This window comes from Nuphar pumila, chromosome 13 (assembly GCF_984573655.1).
Source record: "Nuphar pumila chromosome 13, dmNupPumi1.hap1.1, whole genome shotgun sequence".
Lineage (NCBI taxonomy): Eukaryota > Viridiplantae > Streptophyta > Magnoliopsida > Nymphaeales > Nymphaeaceae > Nuphar > Nuphar pumila.
Window position 1 is genome coordinate 80,017,216 of NC_143261.1, and position 24,159 is coordinate 80,041,374.

The window sequence follows — 24,159 nt, forward strand, 5'->3', positions numbered from 1 at the left end:
AGATCTCCTCAGTTATGTGTTTAAGAACACGATACTGTTGACCATGTATACTGAGTCCTTCACTTCTCAAATGAGACATGGATAATGTTAATGTTGGGGTTGTCCTCCTATATATCAAAGTTCACCAGCCCCTATATGTTAAATCATTTCCTCAGTCTTTTAAGGATCTTCTGGTATAGGAATGTGGATGACGAGCAACCAACCAATCGGAATTAGAAACCCTTCTTATACTCAAAACAACACTAAGACAAGATGTTGATCACTGCACAGTCCCCCTACAGTCCTGGCAAGTAGTAAGATCTTTGTGATGAGTTGTTAGATCTTGACCTTGAGCCGAAGGAAGTTGGGAGAACATCCATTGTTGAGAGAACAGGTGCTAGCTGAGGAGAATCGGGGAGAGCAATGGAGGAAGGAGAACTCGAGAGAGCTTGAGCGAATAGAGCACTCCATACTCGGTTCTACTTCTTGATAAAGTGTCTCACTAGAATACAAAGTGGCGTGTCTTTCTTCAAAACAAAAAGACATGCGAGACGAGATGTGCGACCCTATCACTGCATTGGCAAATACTCAGAAGACTCATACGACGGTATGCAATTCACGAAAAAATAATAGAGAGAGAGAGGGAAGGGAATAAAATCTTCAATAGATTTGCACGGAACCCTAAACATTCACCCAAAAAGGAGATTTACAATTATTGTGTATCTACTAACATTCACACTAAAACCTTGTGAAAAAAAGCTCGCAAATATTAAAATATTATATGTGCAACATTAATATTAGTTAAAATAAGTTGTGAATCTCTTTGGAGATATATGTACTAAATATACATTGACTGACATACTCGAATTAAAGAATGAAATCTGCCCAAAAAAAAAGAGATTCATAGTTATTTTGCACATACCTATTGATATTCGCACTACAACCTTGTGAAGAGGAGACTCTCAAGTGCTAAAAACATTATATGCACAACATCTAACATCAGCTTAAACAAGTTGCGAATCTCTTGGTAGATATGCGCACTAAATATGCATGCAGTTATTTTGTGTGTACATACTGAAACCTTAAAAAAAAGATGTTTGCAAGTACTAAAACATTAAAGATACACTGACATTCAAACATCCGGTGGTACTTGTAAAAGTGTGAATCCACTTTGGATAGGAGATTAGCATTATCCTGGTGTGTGTGTGAATGTTGCAGGTCCACAAAAAAACCTACGAAGGGTAAAATAGTTCAAAAAATGTCAAGAATCGGCATTTTTGGATAAACGTATTTTCATGAATGCACTAAATTTCATGGATAATACTATTATTTTTGGTTTTTTAATCTAATTTCTTTGTGCACGCTTAGTGTTTGCTAAGGTCAAGCCACCATTACAACCTGTCAAGGAAGTCTTTAAAGTCAACATGGTCTGCACGGGTCCTACCCAAGATTATCAGAAATGCAAATCTCTAAACCCTTGGTTGAATATGCAATTGGCATGTAAACATCATAGAACTAATAGTAAACTTTAGGAGTTCGGCCGCAGGTAAGTTGGGATCAGATTTTGGTTCCAAATGTAGAAAAAGCTCACACACGCTGGACAGTTTCACACGTGAGATTAAAACCTTCTTTATGTTAGATGTCAGTATAATTGAGATTGGAAATTTTATTTTGAATATCTCAACATTCTATACAAATATTGCTGCAATATGCACATCTGAGCATATTTGATTGGTTGTGCAGGACAGGAAAAAGGCCAATTATAGGCACTACTGAACAAAGAAATGGAGACACTAATTGCCAATAAAGGCCAATTTTTTTATTACTATGGTGTTGACATCCACCAAGAAGCAAAGCACCATAGACATGAGAAAGCATGCTTCATCGAAACGTGTTTCAGAAGCGTGAAACGCAGGGCTTCTGAAACATTAGGGGAAGCACCCTTTTTAAATGGGAAGTGTGCTACCCCAAATTGGGAAATGAGCTTCCCAATATTGGGAAGCATGCTTCTCTTTTGATAAAACCGGTCCCCAAGTATGGGAATCGTGTTTTCTTGTATTATGGGGATCAGACAATTTTGCCCCTTACGCAATTGTTTTTACCAAAAAAAATAATCTTGTTGAAAGGGAAAAATTATTCCTCATAGAATTTTTTGTTAAAATGCAAAGGGAGGGAAAGAGGGAGGGTTTTTTGAGTTTGTGAGTGATCTCTCTCTCTCTCTCTCTCTCAACTTTGACATTGCTTTGGAGACTATGATGATTTTCGGCTCTGGTAACCATGGGGATCAGGTACGCCTTTTCTCTCTATTTGTCTCTTTCTCGTTCTGACTCTCTCTCTCTTTGGGTGCTATTTTTTTCTTGGGTGCATTTGAAATTTTCTTGGTTGTGTTTTTGTTTTTGTTTTCTTGTAGTGAGTGTTCGAAATTTGAATCTCTCTTTCTCAATGTAGTTCTAATTTTGCTGTGATTTTGCATTTTGCTTGGATTTGTGGTTAATATGTGCTTGGATTCTGCTATGTTATATTTTGTTTTGTTGCTATTTATTGGTCTTGTAAAACATGAACTGCATGTCTTTTTGCATTTTACAAGTCGAATAGCTGGATTTCCTATGATGGTGGGTACTGATTTTGCATTTGAATGAGTTGAATGATTCTGATGCTTAAAATTCTTTTTTTTTTAGTGTTGGTTCTAGAGAAATTTTCCTGAAACATGAATTTTGTTGTCATTGAAATTTTTCTGAAACATGAATTTTGTTGTTATCCATTCTTAGAAGCATTTATTTATCAACAACAACTACGCCTTCATCCCAAAACAATTGGGGTCGGCAATATGAACCAAAAAAGAAAATCATTCTGGGTCTTCCACATGAATCCTTCTCCTCCAATCATTTCTATCCAATGCCATGTCCTCGGTGAGGTTCAAAGCATTCATATCCTTTCCTATCATCTCCATCCAAGTCTTTTTAGGCCTACCCCGACCTCTTTTAACTAATATATTTTTTCATTTCTCCATCCTTCTAACTGGAGCATCATTAGGCCTTCGCCGAATATGTCCAAACCACCGTAAACGATTCTCTCTCATCTTATTTTCAATGGATGCAACGCCTACCGTCTTACATATCTCCTCGTTTTGAATCTTATCTTTTATTGTATTTCCACACATCCATCTAAGCATACGCATCTCAGCTACACCCATTTTTTGAATATGATGTCTCTTGGCAGCCCAACATTCCATACCATATAGTAAAGCGGGCCTAATTGTCGTCCTATAAAACTTTCCCTTCAACCGCAATGGCATTCTACGATCGCACAACACTCCAGTTGCACTTTTCCATTTCATCCACCCAACCTTTATCCTATGATTTACATCTCTATCAATTTCTCCATACTTTTGAATGATAGATCCCAAATATTTGAAACATTCATCCACTGGTATTTCTTGCTCAGCAAGCTTCACTACACTCCCATCACTACTTCGTTGCTTACTAAACCGACATTCCATATATTCTGTCTTACTCTTACTCAACTTAAAACATCTTGCTTCTAATGTCTGTCTCCATAATTCTAACTTAGCATTAACCACAGCTCTAGACTCATCAATCAAAACAATATCATCAGCAAACAACATACACCACGACACATTTTCTTGAATTGATCTCGTAAGCTCATCCATCACTATAAAAAATAGGAAAGGGCTTAATGCAGATCCTTAATGTAACCCAACCGTTATAGGAAAATTGGTTGTCACCCCTCCACAAGTGTGGACATTGGTTACTACTCCTTCGTACATATCTTTAATTATACTAATGTACTTGAGAGAAACACCTTTCTTCATCATTGTCCACCAGAGAACATCCCTAGGTACTCTATCGTATGCCTTCTCCAAATTAATAAAAACCATATACAAATCTTTATTCATCTCTCTATATCTCTCAATAAGTTGTCTAAGAAGATGTATAGCTTTCATAGTTGATCTTCCAGGCATAAAACCAAATTGATTCTTCGATATCATGACAACCTTCCTTAACCTATACTCAATCACCCTCTCCCAAAGTTTCATAGTATGACTCATGAGTTTTATACCATGATAATTTGTGCAATCTTCTATATCACCCTTATTCTTATATAGAGGCACCAAAGTACTCTTCCTCCACTCATTAGGCATCTTATTTGTCCGCCAAATCTTGTTAAAAAGATTTGTCAACCATTCTAAACCTTTCTCACCCAAGTATTTTCAAGCCTCGATAGGTATACCATCTGGGCCAAGTGCTCTTCTTGATTTCATTTTCTTCAAAGCCTTTGCAATTTATTTCTTTTGAATCTTGCGCATGAAGTCACGATTCATCTCATGAAAAGGAATGGAGAAGTCTCTAAGATCCTGAGCATGACTTCCATTAAATAGCTTATCAAAATAATTTTTTCATCTCTCCTTAATCTCCTCATCTATGACTAAAACCCTTTATGTTTCATCTTTGATACATCTAACCATACCCAGATCCCTCGATTTCCTATCTCTCGTCTTTGCAAGCCTATAAATATCCTTTTCGCCCTCTTTGGTATCCAACTTATCATAAACCTCCTTATATACCTTATCCCTCACGTTTCGAACTACTTTTTTAGCTTCCTTCTTTGCTATCATATACTTCTCTAAATTCTCATTATCACGACTCTTACTTAGATTTCTATAACACTCTCTTTTAACCTTAATAGTTAATTTGACATCCTCGTTCCACCATGATGTATCCTTACCTAGCGGTGCACCGCCTTTAGACTCACCCAATACCCCCTTAGTCATCTTTCTCATGTCACCCGCTATCTTATTCCACATTGATTTTGAATCCTCCTCGAGACACCAATCAGTTTCCTTAACTACCTGCTCTATAAACATTTTTTGTTTAGCTCCTTTCAGTGCCCACCACTTAATTCTAGGATCTATCATATGTCTATTCCTTTTGCAACATTTTCTAATTCTAAGATCTAAAATTAAGACTCTATGTTGTGTAGCTACACTTTCTCCCGGTATAACCTTACAATTGATGCAACAACCCCTATCTCTCTTTCTAAGTAGGAAAAAATCTATCTGACTCATATTAACCCCACTTTTAAATGTTACTAGGTGAGACTCCCTCTTCCTAAACCAAGTGTTTGCTAAGATCATATCATAGGACAAACCAAAATCTAAAATCATTTCTCCACTTTCGTTTCTTTCTCTTATACCATAGCCTTCATGGATACTCTCAAATACATCCCTACTAATGCCTACATGTCCATTAAGGTCACCGCCGACGAAAAGCTTTTCTCTATAAGATATCCCTTGTACTACTCCATCTAAATCTTCTCAAAATTGACGCTTAATAAAATCATCTAAACCTACTTGAGGTGCATAAACACTAATAATATTAATAATATATGTACCTAATACTAATTTAATAAGTAAAATTCTATCACCCTTCCTACGGACCTCAACTACATTATCTATAAACTCACGACTAATAACAATCCCTACTTCATTCCTATTCCTATTTATTCCTGTATACCAAATCTTATATCCCTAAGGTTCTATCACTTTTGCTTTCTCACCTACCCATTTGGTCTCTTGTAGACATAAAATATTCATCTTTCTCCTATATATAACATCTACTAACTCTACCAACTTATCAGTTAAAGACCCTATGTTCCAAGTGGCTAACTTGATTTTATGGTCTTGAACTATCTTCTTTACCTCCACCGTCCAATAAAGTGAGGGAACCCTTGCCTATTTGACACCACACCCGAGTGTCGGTGTAACACATTGCTTCTGGGCGACAACCTAGCAACCCTTGCTCATTTATCACTGCTTCCGGGCCTATAGAGTACAACATATCTCTCAGTAGGAAACACCCCAACGAAATTCTCATATTGGTTCATATTCATAGGGTGTGACTAAGTTTTTATCTTGGCTGTCACTGGTCTACCGCAACCCTCCTCCTTTATCCGAGCTTGGGATCAGCAGTGTATAACTAAACAATTAATAATCCAACCCGCCTCATTTGTTGTTTGTTGTTGTATGAATTTTGTTGTTATCCATTCTTAGAAGCATTTATTCATGCAAATTGTAAATGTTTGTAGGATTTATTTGTACAAATTGTATAAGTTGCAAAATGTGTTATTGACTCGTTGCTATATGTTTTACACGATTCTAAAACATGAAACTTTCTTGATGTATTAATTATTAAATGTTTGTTGTTAAATGGTTGCACTTGTATATATGATTCAGTTTTGGTATTAATAGTTTAGTTTTAATGTTATCTACTCATGTTTTATTTTGTTAATGATAACATAAATTTTATATTTTGGTAAAATTAGAAAAAATATAATTATATTTTTGCTTATTGTTCATTCTTATTCGCTTCCCACTCAAATCCTAGGTTGCTTCTCTCTTCGTTTTCTCTTTGAATCTTGGTTCACATCCGATTAGATTCTTAGGTCATTTCTAGTTCGCTTCCGAGATGATTTTCAGTTCGCTTCTAAAGCATTTCAACACGATTTCTGGTTCGCTTCCTAAAATTTTAGACGTGTTTCACTTTCCGCTCCTGGTTCCTCGACTGACAAATTTGATATAACCAATCCAAGCCCTCAACCCTGCCCCAGTTTTGACCACTGGCCATGAACATCACAAACTAAGCTTCTGGAGATGTGTGAAAAGACTAGCACATTGCACGACAAACAATTTCTTGACTTTTCCAAACAATATCAGCACTGAAGCATGCAAATGTAGAGAGTGGTCAGAAGAAGCAACACATGAATGAAAACAGAGAAATTCTAGGGAAAGGAAGAGCATTCACATTTCATTTAAACACATATCCAGACAAAAGGCACGCCTGACCTGCAACCAGAGACAGATCAGCAGACACTATTCTTAACTTGGCAAATGGGAAATCTTCAAAATTGTCTCCATATTTTACATCGGCCACGTTTTTGTATACAAGCTTCTGTAGTTTAAAACTAAAGTACAAAATGCACAGGAAATCCTAGCTTGAAATTTGTATTGATTATGTAAATCATGATTCCAAAATGAGTAAGAGGACTATTAATGTGAGGCTCAGAATAATTGGGAGAAGGAAGCAGCTGTTGATCACTTGATAGGAGTTACCTTCTACCACGCTGACTGTGCAATGACCGAGGAGATCCTTCGAAGAGATCCAAGAGGAGATTCTCCAGATCATCAGCCGTATACTTTATGTACCTATCAGCATTTTTGCTACCCTCCAAATGACTCGTGTACCGACCTGTGAATGTTCGATAAGCTTGAACAACCTTAAGCGAGATTGAGATCTGCAACTCTTGGCGGAGCTGGGGATCAGGAATGATCCATGATGTCTGGGTCTTGTAAAGCTCTTCGAATGAAAGGTTGAATCCCTTGAATCTATCTTTGAGCAATGCTTTACCAGAAGAACCCGAACCAGACAAGTTGATGCCCTCGTCCTTCAACCAGGAGAGTACCATGCTCCAAGAGGCTCTCTCGTAGCTCGTTGCATGCAGCTGAACTTTCCTGCTGTGTTTTCTTATCCAGTCCTCACCAAGAAGAGACAGATCTGAACCTTTTACTTTCTCAACCATGTAATGGATGTTATTCATTAAGAAAAAGTGTTGCAGTGCATCATCCTTATATAATCTGGACTTTGCTTCTAGATTGGATTCCAAAATGGAGACCACCTCCAAAAGATTTTGAGCCATCAGAGAGGGAGTTCTTGAACAACTGCTGTTGTCGTCCCCATCTTCTTTGGTCTCAAGAAGTAAGTCCAGTGCCTTTTTGTAATCGGTCAGAGCCTTTATGTAATTCATCACATACTTCGTCAAAGGATGAATCCCACCCCTCGGTAATGGGCTAGTCGACACATTTCTTTCAATAGCATTCTTAAACTCCAGAAAGGTAACCCTTGCTGATTCACCCAGTCTCAGAAGAATTTCATGAGCTTCAGTTCTAATAAAAGAAGCATCCTTCTCACAGAACAAAGAATCAATATCTGGGAGCAGGTCCTCCAGCACATCATACATGCCAAGTATCCCAAACAGCTTTTCTGGCAAAGGGCGACCGATGGCAATAGCGTCCCCAAATTTGAGTATTTGAAAAGTTGTAACCTTTGCAGTGTCAAGAAAGCAAGTGTTGCCAACCGAGCCTAGATCCCCAAAGATCTGATTGCACAGGCATTTCTCGCTGGCAAGAATAACCCTGATGAATATCTTCATGGCACGGATCCATTTCTTTATAAGACAATCAAGGGTTTCCCACTCCATCCTCTCGACTTCTTCAATACTAATTTTCTCCACTCCAAGAATGAAGAGGCCTTCATCCAAGGCATCTCGTCGGACATTACTGTATGCTTTGCAGCACTCTTGATCATAATCTGACTGAAACATAAGATTGGCAATGGATCTCAGTTCTGGAACTACTCTTGGATCAATCAAATCAACTGTGAAGTCATTCAACCTGCTGCTATTTCCCTCAGTCTTAACTTGGTTCTCATCAACCAGGTCATCATCAAAGGAACTGGAGGAATCCGCTTCGGAAGCATATCCTTCACTTGACTGGAAAGACAAAAGTTTAGTCTCCAAAGTTTGCCTATTTTGAAACAGAAGGTTACTAAATTCTTCCTCAAGCCTAACCATCGCTGTCTGAAGGACACTGTTGGCACGTCTAAGAATCTCTTTCTCTTCTTTATCTGCAGTAAGAGATATGCTTCCCAAGCTTTTTATCAGTCTATGAACATCATCAACAACCTGTAGATACGCGGAAGCTTCCCCCAGTTCACAATCCCATATCATGGTCTGCCCAGCAGAAACAGAATAAGCAGTGCCCCAACTCCAGATCTTTTCCTCAGCAAAAACAAGCCTTTCTTCCATTTCACTAATTCCCTCTTCCTTCTGCAAGTTCTTGTTGTCACTGTCTTTTGTCATGTCTGTCTTTGTTCCCAAAACACTCACCATGTGATGAGCAGTTGCAACACCGTTCCTTTCTGTTTGTAGTATCAACCAACTTGGTCACAGAGAATAAATGGCTCAGAATGCCAAGAAAACGTTAAGAAGTCACTTATTAAAAATGGACATGAACTTCAAAATCAGATCAAGAATTTGAACCCATCATAATTTTGGTTTCTTCAGACTTCAAACTCCAAAATCAAAAGAACATAAAAACAAGCAACTCCTTCCCACCAACCCAATGTTTCAAAGGCTCCTCAAATAGGTTATCTTCAGACACGGAACAGAGGATTCTAAACTGATGTGTGAGCGATCAAACGAATGGGATCAGATTGTTGATGTGCAGGTGGCTTTACCTGATAAACTAGAAATTAGTAAAATTGGAATTTGGAAGGTCCAGCATAATACTCACATAAACAACAGCAATAAAAGTTTTTTCATTTATAAGATGAAATAAAAATCACGATCAACTCTCTCAGAAGAATACTAAACCAAACTAATCATATCAATTTCATCACTTGCCAAAACAATTCCAAGACCAAAATTCTTCACAAAATCTTTCCGTTCAAGCTAAATTATCCATTCTGATGGTAAAAAATAATTAAAATCTAGCAAAGACAGCTATAACCAAAGCCCACCACCATTCATATCAGGTTCTTCATTTCTTATATCTCTAACCAGATAAATACCACAAGACAATTTCCTCCAGCAAATCTTTTGAAACAGAACCTTAGTGCCTAGAATACGAGCATTCTAAAACATGAACACATGAAAAAACCTTTCTCAATTCAAATTAGCGAAAAAAGAGAGGTACCAACAAAAGACATCACAAGCAAGCATATCATAAACTGAATAAGTGGTTGGATACCAACCTCTAAACTGTTATAAGTCGTTGAAAACCTTTTGGACCAATCTGCAATCCTTCAACTAACAGAAATAGAAAGAGTGGAAGCAAATGATCCACCACGGTACAACCCAACTCTCCTCTCAGATCAAGCTTTTGACATCAAAGTATCCAAAAATATATGCCTGGAATCTGTCACAAATTATGCATCCCTTCAATCCATGAGACTCGTTGGCAAGCGATTTGTACAATAGATCATCAACATGAAAGTAATCACACCAAGACTAGTTTACACCACAAACAAACTGAAAGAATTGGATCTAAAAAAAATGCTGGATTTCCCTTTTTCCCAATCTCAAATCTACCCTTCAAATATATTCGAGAATGGAAAAAAGGGGAGTAAACAGATACAAACAGGCCAGAGAGAGAGAGAGCTAATCAGAAATTGATAAATTATTTGGAGAATCTCTTCTTTATACGATTGATTTTCTTGAAAGAGAAACTAGCTCGGTAAAAAAAAGACAGAACTAGCGGGACCACACATTATTTACCATTTCACGGATTGAAAGAGTTGCAAACAGAATAATAGAACTTCAAAATTGACCAAAAAAACAAGTCTAATCACAATAAATATCCTGCTTTTCTTCTTGAACAAGTGAAACCTAAACTCCAGATAAGAATCCCTTAAAAAACTTTGAAGAGAATAAAAAAAAACGGATGAATCCCTAATCCCCAGCAGATCAAACCAAAAGTGTAGCAGCTCGACTCTTCAGAAACCCTAATCCCCCAACAAAGAAAACCTTGAACCAAATTCTGGCAATTGTAATATCGATGGACCTAGGACCCGGTTGGTGGCAGATCGAATGGGACCAATCAGGTCCGATATATTTTTTCAGCTGTGCAAGGCCCAAGTCTGAGTATAGAGCCGAACAAACCGACCAGAGGCTGTTCAAGCTTGGCTTGTTTCTTGCGCCGAGCCGAGTTGAGTTGAGCTTGAACTCATAAAAAAAAATGAGCTGATCACAAACAGGCTCATTTAAAAACTATATATATTTTCTAAAAGTTGAAAACAATAGAATTCGAGCTTCCTAACCCAAGCTCAAACTAACTCATTTACAAAATAAATAATTGTTTCAAACTTGTAATCAATAGGATTTGAACTATAAACTTATTGTTTGCAGGCTAAACAGTTTAATAATATATATATATATATATATATATATATATATATATATATATATATATATATATATATATATATATAAAAGCAGAGATGAATATTGGTTGTTCATGCTCGAGCTTGTTGAGTCTATTTCATGAGTTCAAACTAGCTCTTCATGAACCCAACATGAGCCAAGCCACAAGCGGCTCATCTCACCAATCTCGAAACCCATTGGGTCCACAAAAAAATAGATGCAGCTTAATAGAGTTGGATCCGTCTACGAATGTACAAAACCCTTCACAGGGTCGATGGATCCAAAATCACACATAAAGACCTAACAAAAGTCGGTGCCAGTTGGCTGCATCGTGAGTCCTATTTGGCCGGGTCGGAGCACTAGTCCAACCCTCATAAAAGGGCAAACCTAATAAGATCATACCCAAATCCACCTAGCATAGGCCTGATAGTTTACAAGCATCGTTCAGTAGGATCCATGGCACATGTGGACCTGAACCGACCCGAATTGCACAAATTTGACATTTACTGCCTTAAAATAACTTAAAACATTTGGCCTCGGTTTGGGAGCTGTAGTTGGGAGCGGCCACGGAATCCCAGTCGTTTCGGTTCTGAAGTCCATATGGGTATGAACCGTTGTTTGAAAGGTCGGTATCATTTATATGGACCAACTGCTCATTCCACCAACCAAACCTAAATTGACAAAAAGGACCAACGAGAGTCCGGTCCTCTAGAAATGATCTTTCTGACTGCCAAGATGGACCGTGTGATTCTGTGAAAGTGTGAATGCGTACTCCTTGCCTGATTGGTGGGTCCCACAACATGGACAATCAATCTTGACCATTTATTTTGGAAAAAAAAGGGCAGTTGAGCCCTCTTTACAAGTTTTTAAACCTTGAAAAAGTTGATTGTTGGCAATCTGTCCTTTATTCGTTGCATCGGGTCCCATGGCAAGAACTCGAATATAAAGAAATAATTTTAGGTCAATAATGACGTTGATGGACGAGGAACACCCCCTCTTTCTCTCATATTTTATATATATATATATATAGAGAGAGAGAGACAAAAAGAGAGCAAAAAATAAGCATCAACATTAAAGAGAAAGGGTCAACATAGTTGAGCCCAAGAACACAAAAGAGCAGTCTCGAAAGCCAAATAAACAAAACCAAAACAGAGATGTAAAGCAAAAAGCACTGGCTGATCAGCCCGGTTCAAAAGGCAACTGAGGCGTCAGAAAGCACTGAAGGTCAAAGATCAAGAAACGTAAAATACAGTGCACATCGGATAAGATACAGTTCGCCAGCTTTCCTAAAGTAACTAGGCATTCCTGAAAGATAGCGTTGTTATGAGACATCCAAACCGCCCACCATGAGAAAAGAAGCCACGTTCTCCAGATGAAATTTCATCTTTTGCACTTTCTAACATATTGCGGACCCCACAACAGGTCCAGAGTGAAAGACTCCTGACACACGATGACTTCAAGCTCGTTCCAGGTATGCTTGAAAATGCCCCTAAAGGTGGGGCAGTCCCCAAAAAGATGAAACGTGAATTCTTCAGCAGACTTGCATAAGATACACCTACTTGGCAGATGAAAACCAAAACGCTTTAGAAGACAGTCAGTCTGGACCCGGTCATGCACGATTAGCCAAGCAAGAAAAGCAATCAACATCTGGTGCCAACATAGACAAGTAACATGATTTGATGTGAAATTTGTTGCCTGGCGCAATAGCTCTTTGGATAAACTGAGAAATGGGTTGAGGGTTACCCTTCTTAGAGATGATGGTCGACCAAGCTTTGATCCAGGACCTGCGCAGCGGGGAGGCAAGAAGTTTGTTCAATCAAGAATCATATTGAAGTGACTCGACGGAGCCATACTTAGCGAGAAGGAAATTCGCACAAGGAGATCCAGGTTGATAAGCTTGCCAACTTAGCTTAACGACGAGAATGATGCTACGTATATGAGAGTCAATAATCTTCAACCCCCTGCCCTGAGCAAGTGACAGGAAGTTCCGACCCACTAGATGGCGCTTATGCTGAGGGGAGCGACCAGACCAAAGAAAATTCATCATTAAGCAAGAGAGTTTTTTGTGCACACCGATGGCATCACGAACATGGACATTATGAATTCTGAGATAAATGAAAGAACGTGCTTGATAAGAGTTAAACGTCCCGCAATAAATAGGTAAGAAGTCTGCCAGGATGAAATTTTGGTTTGGACTTTCTAAAGAGTAGTATTTCAAGAGGTAGCCGAAATACGCGAAAGATGAAAAGAAAGGCCCAGGTAGGACATAGGAAGCTCCGTGACAGAGCAACCAAAATTCTTTTGGCCAATGACAACTAGAGAAGGAGACACGTTTACCATAAACAGACAACATTTACTTTATTCAGGGATAAACCGGACAGAGAAAGGAAGAGATGGATGACAAGCTTGAAACGCAGCATTTGTTGAGTGGTTGCATGGCCGAAAAGGATCATGTGGTCGGCATAAGTTAGAATATGAATTAGAAATTCCTCGATTCTGATAGGATCAATGATCCAGTGCAGAGCTGCCCTCTTTAACAGGACCACAAGGCCTTCAGCGACAGCATTAAAAGGAAGAGGAGATAGAGGGCACCCTTGCCGGATACCTCGCCCGAGCTTGAACTGCTGGCCTTGGACTCCATTAATCTTAATTTGAGAGTGGGCATTAGACACAAGTTCGTGCACCCAACTCGTGAAGCGATTATCGAAACCAAAGTTGTCTAGCATGTGGAAGAGAAAAGGTCAATGAACCAAGTCAAAAGCTTTATGAAAGTTGAGCTTCAGAGTGAAGAAAGGCTGACTGCTGCGCTTTAAAGAGTGCATAATTTCAGATGCTAGAATGAAACAATACGAAATCCGCCTGCTAGGGATGAATGCGAACTGAGAATCAAAGAAAATCTGAGGGGCGACGCTACGTAACTGGTTGGCCAACACCTTAGCAATAATACAGTAGATACCTCCAACACTGAGATAGGATGAAATCTAGATATGTCTGAAGATGTCGTGTTCTTTGGAATAAGAGAGACAATAGCCATATGAGAATGAACCGGCAATCGACAATTGCGATGGAATTCAGCTAGGACTTGAAGCAGGTCAGCTTTAACGCAGTGCCAAAAGATGCGAAAGAAATCAACCAAAAAACCATCAAAATCGGGTGCTTTCCACCCCAACAGATTCCGAATAGCAGCAAAAATCTCAGATTCAACGAAAGAGGCATGAAGAGATATGAAAATAGTGCAGCTCATGGATCGAACCAAGAGACTGCCAATAGAGTCACCTGCGGACGGGTTATAGGTGTAGAGATCCTTGAAGTAGCTGGTAATAGCAGAAAGGACATGCTCGGCCGAGTAGGAAACCCCTTCAATGGAGATGGAAGGGATGGCATTAGAAAGAGAGAGAGAGAGAGAGAGAGAGAGAGAGAGATGAGGAAGACCATCCAACCAATGGAAGGTCTGAAATCTAGAACTGATGATCAATGGTGTTCCTTTTCTAAGAATAGAGTTTTTTATCTGGATTTTTTGTTATTCATTTAGTAAACTACATGTTTTAGATTATGATTTTTTGATGTTTAGATGTACTTTTGAAAGCGCTAAAATATCAACGATCCATAATGCTTTATATTGTAAAGTTTTAAATGAATTGTGTGCTGTCAATTTTTCACGTTTCAAAAAACACATCTATATGCCATAAAGTCTTCGTATAAAATATATTTCTTATTAAATAAATTATAAAGAATAAATATATGAAGTTTGATCGGTGAAATGCTTAAGTATTGGAGGAGAGCCATCTGATCATAGTTGGTTGTAAATTTTTTTAATTTCTTTATATATATATAAAGGTACAAACTATCAATCCTGCACATGTACAGGAAATTTCATGTACTTTTTTTACAAAATCTGATCCTGTAAATGTGCTTGGTATAGTCTATTTTGTAGGAATCATTACTAGGACAATATTTTTTCAAAGAAACAAAAAAATATGATTTTTTAGGCTTAAATATTTAAAAAAAAAAATGGGCCGTTGATTTTCAAAGCAATAAAAATCCTATCTATTTTGTCATTATTCAATGATCCAAAAGCTTACTCCTATGTAAGGTATATCTATATTGTTATGTTTTGAAAAAGAAAAAGTCTTACCAGAGTTTTGTGTGGAAGTGTGAAGGACTTCATAAGGAGAAAAGATTATTTCTATTGGTTAATAAAAATATTCATGGTATCAACTATCTATACATGGGATAACATTAGGGCCTAATATGTTTAGTTCTTATATATATATATATATATATATATATATATATATATATATATATATATATATATATATATATATATAACCTGTCGAATGATGCCCGCATGTTGATTTTGCGAAAAAAAAAAGAAAAAGTAGCGGACCGCTGCTAATTCCCTTGGCAGAAAATATGTTTTTAGCAGCAGTCGCAGCCCCCACTAAAAACCTGTTTTTTCATTTAATGCGCGCCTGTCGCTGATCGCATCCCATGTTTGACAAATGAAACTCAGAACTTTCACACTTGTCTAGCTAAGCTGATAGGCAAGCTCAAAGAAGGTGAATGCTGTTGTTGTTACTAGTTGTGCTATGAGTCCAAAGGAAGAGGATGAGCACTCATAAAGTGACATTGTGACCAGTCTGGAAAGCAAGACTTGACACTTAAAAGTTATCACGGTTTTCTCTCCAAACGTCTCTCCATTGTTTCTCTATGTAAGCCCCTCATCTTGTGCCACTAAAAGTGTGACATGAAAGAGACTTGGCCTTTTGACTTCATTTTTGCCTCTACTTAAAGGTACTCTCACTGTTATTGCCAATGGCCTTTATTGGACATTCTGAGACGCTATATGTGTGGATCATCTTTATTTTTACATATTGTTAAATCAAGGTAATATTATTCCGAAATTGTAATAAGGACATCCCAAAGCTGGTTATTTGTGATTTTGGTCATAGAAAAAATATGAAAAATCATAGAGCATTTTGAAAAACATGTCAGATCATTTTCATAATATTTCATAAAAGCGTCATTGCTATTAATGCCTCAGATTTTCATATCATGGGTTGTTTTGATCCAATGTGACTTCATGGATAGATTCAACACGTTCAAAATAGTAAGAACTGTGTTTTGGATCAGGTTTTCTTGATGAAAAAAACACTATTTTATGACTTAGGAAAGTATCACATATTGTAGACTTAGGAAAAACCTACCTATGTATCATAATTGGACAATCTAGGAGCGGATTCTCAGTAAGTAAAACACGTAAATTACATTGGTGAGGTTATTTTCGTGAAACCAATAAAAAATTTAAAATAATTTGTACATCTTGTTGTCATTACAATCAAACAATCTAGGAGCCGATTCCCACTAAGAAAAACATGTAAATCACATCTGTAATGTTAACTTCATGAAAAACAATCAAAAACGAAAAAAAAACATTTGTATCTCTTGTTGCCATTACCAAATATTATCCCTTATCCCTGTTAAATCTATTTCAAGTGGAGATATAGTTGTAAAAGTGGATTGAAGTTCATGCCAAGATCAAAACATTCATTTTTTTTCTTATATAAAAAAAGGGTCATTTGCATATTCAAGTGACCGACAAGGATGCCAGTTTGATGCGCAAGTTCAAAAATAAGTCACAAAATTTTTTTAATAAATAAAAATTAATTTTGATATTTTAATATTTAAAAATGTACACTACAAGAAAAACTCTAATTAGCGACAGAAATTTATGACAGATTTTTTTCGTCGCAAATTTATGACGGATTAGCTAGAGAAAACTATCCATCGCTAACATTCGAATTATTTGCAGAATTAGCGACGAAAAAAAAATTGTTGTGAATCCGTTCGCGATGGAACAATTCTGTCGCAACTTAGCGATGGATCAGCGGTAAAAAATTTTCATCGCGCTAATTAGCGACAGCTTCACGATGAAATTTTTCTATCACTAATTTCTCTCTTAAAACCCTAATGCAAGCCTCTTTCTTTCCTTTTCTGTTTCATCCTTCGCTCGTCGCCCGTCGCCCATCGACCTCCCCCTTCGACTCAGTCCCCCTCTCACCTTTTCTCCTCTCTCTTTCGCTCTTATCATTTTTTCGGTCGGCGAGCCCCATCCGGCAACCCCCTTCCGACCTCACCCCATCTCCCTCTCCCGACTCCGATCTCTCTCGTCTGTCGACACCAATGCCGACTCCTTTCAGGTAACCCCTGACTCCTCTCTCTCTTTCCTTTTTTGTCGGTCGGTGAGCCCCTTTCTTTCCTTCTGTTTCCTTTTTCGCCAGGGAGGGGTCGAGCCCCCTAACTGTCTCTCAGTCTTACGGGATGCGAGGGAGGGGCCCGACCCCCACTCTGTTCTATTTTCGCCAGGGAGAGGCCGAGCCCCCTCCCTGTCTCCCTGTCTTATGGAATGCGAGGAAGGGGCTCAACCACCTCCCTATTCTTTTTTAGCTAGGGAGGGGTCGAGCCACCTCCCTGTCACCCTGTCTTACGGGATGCGAGGGAGGAGATCGACACCCTCCCTGTTCTATTTTCGCCAGGGAGGGGTCGAGCCCCCTCCCTGTCTCCCTGTCTTACAGGATGTGAGGGAGGGGCTCGGGCCCCTCCCTGTTCTTTTTTTGTCAGGGAGGGGCCGAGCCACCTCCTTGTCTCCTTGTCTCCTTGTCTTACGGGATGCGAGGGAGGGGCTCGGCCCCCTCTTTGTTCTTTTTTTGCCAGAGAGGGGCCGAGCCACCTCCTTGTCTCCCTGTCTTACGGGATGCGAGGGAGGGGCTCAGCCCCCTCCCCGTTCTTTTTTTGCCAGGGAGAGGCTGAGTCCCCTCCCTGTCTCCCTGTCTTATGGGATGTGAGGGAGGGGTTCAGCCCCCTCCCTATTTTTTTTAGTCAGGGAGGGGTCGAGCCACCTCCCTATCTTACGGGATGTGAGGGAGGGGCTTGGCCCCCTCCCTGTTCTATTTTCGCTAGAGAGGGGTCGAGCCCCCTCCCTGTCTCCCTGTCTCCCTGTCTTACAGGATGTGAGGGAGGGGCTCGGCCCCCTCTCTGTTCTTTTTTTGTCAGGGAGGAGTCGAGCCACCTCCCTGTCTCCCTGTCTTACGGGATGCGAGGGAGGGGCTTGTTCCCCTCTCTGTTCTTCTTTCGTCAGGGAGGGGTCGAGCTCTCTCCTTGTCTCCCTGTCTTATGGGATGTGAGGGAGTAGATTATTTTGTATATTTTTGCTTTGCAGGTATGTAGATGAGCTAATTGCGTGATGCTTAGTGCTAAGCATCGCATGCAGCTAAAAATGCAATGCAAAAAAAAAGGAAAAAAATGCAAAGCCAAAAGCAATGCAAATCGGGTAAATACCCGTGGTGAGTAAGTGATGCAAGCGCATCACAGGTTATTCAATTTCTTGAATGCAACACTTTTTTGTTCACACACTCACTTAGTTGTGGATATCTAAGACTGCTTTGATGGAGTTCGAAGATCATGCTGAGCATGATTTTAATGTATGAAAATAGAAGTATTTTTATTTTTGGAGTTCGGATTTCATGTTAGTGAGGGTAGTAGTTAGCGGGATATTAGAGTGTGTTTGCTGCAGGTACATGTTTGACATTGTTTTGGTATGAATGATTTGAATGTATTGCAATGTTTGATGTGACTGTATCCATGCTTGCATGAAATTATTTTCAATTTGATTATGCCTTCCATATGAAATTGTATTATAAAAATATGTTTCAAATGAATATATCGTGTTATGAATGGGTTTGCACATGAAAATGAATGATAAGTTATCAATGCTTCAAACATGCTTCAAATGAATGGTTTTATACATGAAAATATTAAGTTATCAATGCATGCATCATAGTTCTTGTAATTGAATGACATCATATATATATGTGTGTGTGTGTGTGTGATATATATCAAATCATTACATTCATCATGAATGCATGATAAATTAAATATTTTCTTCATCATAGCATTCTTATGATTCTCTTTTAACTTGTTAGGAGAATATCTATACCATCATAGGATAAAATGACTGTAAACCATGAATGGATGTACTGTAAGATAGTTGACAATGAGGTATCGCTTGAATATATGGATGGTATTGACAGTTTTATTGAATTTATAATGGCAAGTGTCAGTACAGTGGATCCCACAGGTCAGGTCCTAGTGATGTACCGACTGCGGTAGAGGAAAAAACAGCAAATGATGCAGCTAGTAGATTTTATGATTTACTTAGAGATACTGATGAGCCACTTTGGAATGGTTGTAAGAGTCACACTATCTTGTCTGCAGTTCTTCAACTAATGAATTTAAAGTCTGAGTATAATTTGAGTCAATCATGTTTTGACCGTCTGTGCTCTATTGTGAAAAGTATGTTGCCCAAAGATGAGAAATTGCCATAAAATTTTTATCGTGCGAAGGTTATAGTCAACGCTTTAGGTATGGGGCATCAAAAGATAGATGCTTGTCCAAGTCACTGCATGTTTTATTTCAAAGATCAAGAAAATAGCAGATCATGTCCGTCATATGGGTATCCTCGATTCATGCCAAAGACAAGGGGCAATGGTAGCACGAGGTCAAAAGAAGTGTCATATAAGTCACTCCGCTACTTCTCTCTCACCCCTAGATTGCAACGATTGTATATGTCTTCGAAGACAGCTACACACATGAGATGACATGCAAATAAAGTTTGACATGATGAACACAAGATCACGCATTTTGTTGACGCGGAAGCTTGGAAGCACTTTGATCGTACTCATTAGACCTTCGCAATGGAAGTGAGAAATGTTAGGCTCGGTTTATGTACAGATGGATTTAATCCATTTGGGGGTAGATCAACCCCATACTCATGTTAGCCAGTATTTGTCACCCCATACAACCTTCCTCCAAGCTTGTGTATGAAGCGTCAAAATCTTTTCTTGTCTCTATTGATCCCTAGCCCAATGTTTTCGAGACAAAATCTTGATGTATATTTACGACCATTAATTGATGAATTGAAAATATTGTGGGATGACAGTGTTCTCACGCACGATGCCCACAAAAAATAAAAGGCAATGTGTTGTGCTTGGACCAGATCAAGTAAAGCAGGTATGCCAGTGGTTGAGACAGTTGAGATTTTCAGATTGATACGTCTCTAACATTACTCGGGCTATAAAGATAGACGATGGACAATTATATGGGTTGAAGAACCATTATTGTCATGTTATCATGCAACGATTGATTCCTTTAGCATTTCATGATATGTTAGGCAAATTTGTATGGGGGGTATTATCTGAGTTGAGTCAATTTTTTTAACTTTTTAGAACATTGTGTGCATCAAAAGTTATAGTAACTGAGGTAAAAAATCTAAAGGATTTTGTCGTCACTACTATCTGTCAGGTAGAGAAGATATTTCCTCCAGCATTTTCGATGTTATGGAACATGTGATCATACACTTGCCATATGAACTTAGGGTTGGTGGTCATGTGCAATATCGGTGGATGTACCCATTTGAAAGGTAATTTTTTTATATTTTTTTCCCTAATGCTATTGGAAATTTATTATATTACGAGATGTATATTGTTAACAGATGCATGTTTGACCTAAAAAAAAAGGTTCAGAATAAAACAAGAGTGGAGGGTTCAATTTGTGTGGCGTACACTTTAGAAGGGATTTCAAATTTCTCATCTATGTACTTTGAGCCTCACATTCCAACACGTTACACTTGCCCACCTTGTAATAATGATAAAGAACAAGTTATTGTGGCTGACAAACTATCGATATTTAAACCACTTAGGAATGCCTTTGGCAGTTGTCGGTCAAGACTCTTGAAAGATCGAGAGCAAGATGCAACACAAATGTATATCCTTTTTAATTATTCAGAGATCGACCCCTACATCGAGTAAGTATACATAATATGTTACACTAAGTTATCTACGTATATGGTTCGGTAATATAATTATTTGTTAAGTGCAGACGATTTGATTTGGAGTTGTGAAGAGAACTTTCTCATCTCACTGATTCAGAATTACAAAAAGAACGTGAAAATAATTTTGTGGCATGGTTGAAAGAGTAGGTAAGGACGATGACATGCATTCTTTCCATGTAAACAATAATATGTTACTTAATTGGTCGTGTTTACAGTCAGTATTTATGCTTGTAGGTTCATCATGGTGATGTTAATGATCAATGATGATGCGTAAATTACCCGTAATCATAATATATTTTCATGGCATAAAAGCATCATTTTGAGGTTTAGAACTCACATTTAGATGCAATTGAACATGAATGAGTTATGGTTCGAATCTCGTTTGAATCAGAGTTAAAACGAGAAAGTTATGGCATTTTCAATACACGGGTTCAGATCTCAGGGTAAACTGAGTCAAATCTGGATCCAACTGTCCAAGATGGGTCTTGGATCAATACCAAACTCATCAAATCCAACCTAAATCAGACTCAAACTCGTTTTTGAAATATTTTGTTAAAACCCCCTAAAAAACTAGGTGCCTAGAAAATAAAAACCTTTTAATCCTCTTTTTGGAAATACCCCTTAGCCTTAAAACCGAGTTTTCAAACCCTAATGTGTGTCATAGACTTTGGAAATACGCCTCTCTCCAGCCTGATTCTCGCTCCTCCATACTCCTCCCTCAGCCACCACGCCTTCCACCTTCAATCCAGCCCGGTTGCTGCTTGGAAATGCTTGCAAAAGCCGGAAATCGCCCCTTCTTCCCTTCCAATCTCTTGTCTCGACAGCCATGTCTTCATCTTCTTCTCACGACTTGCTGGTGTTGATATTGTTTGTTACATTTTGCAGGTACTCTAGCAAGATGCAGCAAGGGAAACACGTCTCCAGCATCATTGAAGGCAATTGGGCACGTTTCTTGGGCTAATTCCACTCACCGTCTACCTTCACCCTCGTCGGACGGCCTCACGAGGTTTGTTCTCTTCCCCTTCTTTTCTTCTAGCGTAAAACCTGTGTGCTTGTATTTTTTTTTTGTCTACTGCAATTTTAGTATACTTCAACCTTAATGTGTTAGCTGGTGCGTCAAACAACACCGTAGATAGAATCTTTTGCATTTCGTTTAATAGTTTTTTGGTTTTTTCATTTTTGAATAGTGAAATGCTCCTTTCGGTTCTGTTACGAATAAGCAAATGTAGTTCTGATTAGCAGATATATCTGAGTTTCATTTGCAGTTCAGAATTTTCCCTATTAGTCGTATTTTTAGATTTCTGATTTTTTTTTCATGTTTCTTTTAGATCTCTGATTAATATTGCCTTTAGAGTTCTAATTAGCCATTAGCGCTTTGATTATTGTTGTTTTCAGATTGCTGGATAGGTATTGTGTTCTTTTGTTTAGAACATCATTCTGGATTTTGGATGCTCCATTGCACGAGTGACAAGGATCGGGTAGAGGGTTTCTACCCAATTTGTGTTTTCTGCTAAACAAGATTCAGAGTTAGTTAGCTTGTGAAATTCCTGATTCAGCAGTAGGTTCAGCAATTTAGCTGCAGAATCATAGATTTAGTTCAGTATAATGTGATTGTTTGACAATTTTGGTGTAGATATTAGATTAGTTTTAGCCATTATAATTAATGTTTTCATCTTCCTCAGTTTAGGTAAACAGGATTAGTTTGCATAGTGCTAATCCAACCTTTGTTTTAACAAGCGTTTTAGCAGTAAAGTAACTGGTTGTTGTAGGATGTGTATGAGGTATTTCCTTCGTAGAAACATTGATTTTAGTGGATTTCTTATTTGGGTATTTTTCGATTGATTGTATCTTTCATTAATACTCAAATCGGCTAGAGTGCTTCTAGCCTACTGTAGTGTTTTAGATGTTAAACAAAGAGAGAAATTACAGTTAGTTAGTTCAGCATATTCTGTGTGTTAGGAAATTTAAATCTGTAGAGTAAGCGGTGTTTTCACTATTTTTAGTTTGTCCTGTGTAGGGGTGCTCAAATGCCATAAATCAAACATTTATGTACTACCCAATCTGTGATTTGTGTTTGCTTTTGCTACCCTTGAGTTACTCGGTTTAGGTTAGTCAATTTCCTGCATTGCTTATAATTGTTTAGGTATTTTAATAGCTGAGTAGTGTGTTAATTAGCTAATAATATTAAAGCGATTAATTGTGTGTGCCTCGTTGGCTCATGTTTTCACATTAACTGATCTTATTTCTATCTAGTCAAGTAGGTACTTTGTTGATTTAGGGATTTTCGGTTGGATAGTTGTGTGGCAATAGGCTATTGATTAATGTGCAGGTTAAAGTGCGAGTTATGTTAGTGTTAGATTAGATCCAGTTGATAACATAGGTGTTAGCTTGATAATTTGCATTTTAGGGTTGTTTTATCACGATTTTGCCATGCGCATCATTTAAATTTCTAGATAGGCTCGTGTTGTATTCTATCTAAATTTGTGATGTCTATATCCGGAAATTCCTAAGTGAGATTTGAAATCCGAAAGCTTTGCTGAATTCATGGCCCTGTCAAGAATACAACATAATAGAAATCGCTCCAATCGGTCACCTTTTAGGCCATCTATGCTTCATTTTCTGATCGCATATCAGAAATTAGGGTTTCACATAGCGCAGGGGCAAAATAGTTATTTGTGATTTTGCATAGTTTTTCTAATTCTGTTTTTTAGCATTTTATTAGGTTTCCAACATTAGTCCAGAGTCAATTGTAGCGTTAGGATAAGTAGTTTAGGAGATTGGCTTTGGTAATTAATCATCTTACGTAAAATTAGGCTAGCGATTACTTTTACAATTAATTTAGAAACAGTTATTTTGGTTTCTCTAAATAGTTTTACTAATTGTGTTTTTGTGTTTTGCAGATGATACAAAGCTGCAGCTCTTCACATACTCCGTAAAGCTTTGGATTCATCTTGTTGTTTATCTTTTTCATAACTTGTTCAATTTGATTTCCTTGTAATATTCTCTGTAATTGAACAAGTTCTATATCAATAAAATGCAAAGTTTAGATTTAATTTGAGTGTATCATGTTCCCTGTGGATCGATCTGACTCACCACTTACGTGGAAAATCGGTTTTATTACTTGATTGGTGATTTTCCAAAATGCTTTTAACGATAAAAATAAGGTTTTAAAATAACACTTACAAAAAGAAAAACATGTAAATTACATTGGTGAGGTTAGCAACATGACTAAAAGCCTCAAAATAGTCAACCCTCTCATGTTGGCTATAACCTTTGACTACCAATCAAGCTTT

At 38.1% G+C, this 24,159-nt stretch overlaps 1 protein-coding gene and 1 long non-coding RNA gene across 2 annotated transcripts; one reads left to right on the plus strand and one right to left on the minus strand.

Annotated features, from left to right (window-relative positions):
• Window positions 1-6,879: 6,879 nt before the first annotated feature.
• Window positions 6,880-10,267, minus strand: EXO70E1 (exocyst subunit exo70 family protein E1). Its single transcript, XM_089984487.1, has 2 exons — window positions 9,807-10,267; window positions 6,880-9,290 (listed from the first exon to the last, which is right to left on the minus strand). Exon 2 carries the CDS (start codon window positions 8,941-8,943, stop codon window positions 7,105-7,107), a length of 1,839 nt encoding a protein of 612 aa, XP_089840613.1. The 5' UTR covers window positions 8,944-9,290; window positions 9,807-10,267; the 3' UTR covers window positions 6,880-7,104.
• Window positions 10,268-21,519: 11,252 nt separating this feature from the next.
• LOC149818841 (uncharacterized) lies at window positions 21,520-23,919 on the plus strand. The gene is made up of 2 exons (XR_016427296.1): window positions 21,520-21,872; window positions 23,767-23,919. It is a non-coding gene; the product is annotated as an uncharacterized LOC149818841 (long non-coding RNA).
• The last annotated feature ends 240 nt before the right edge of the window (window positions 23,920-24,159 follow it).

Bases quoted from the DNA above. Each gene is read 5' to 3' on its own strand.
- EXO70E1 (XM_089984487.1), bottom strand. From the start codon at position 8,943: ATGGTGAGTGTTTTGGGAACAAAGACAGACATGACAAAAGACAGTGAC.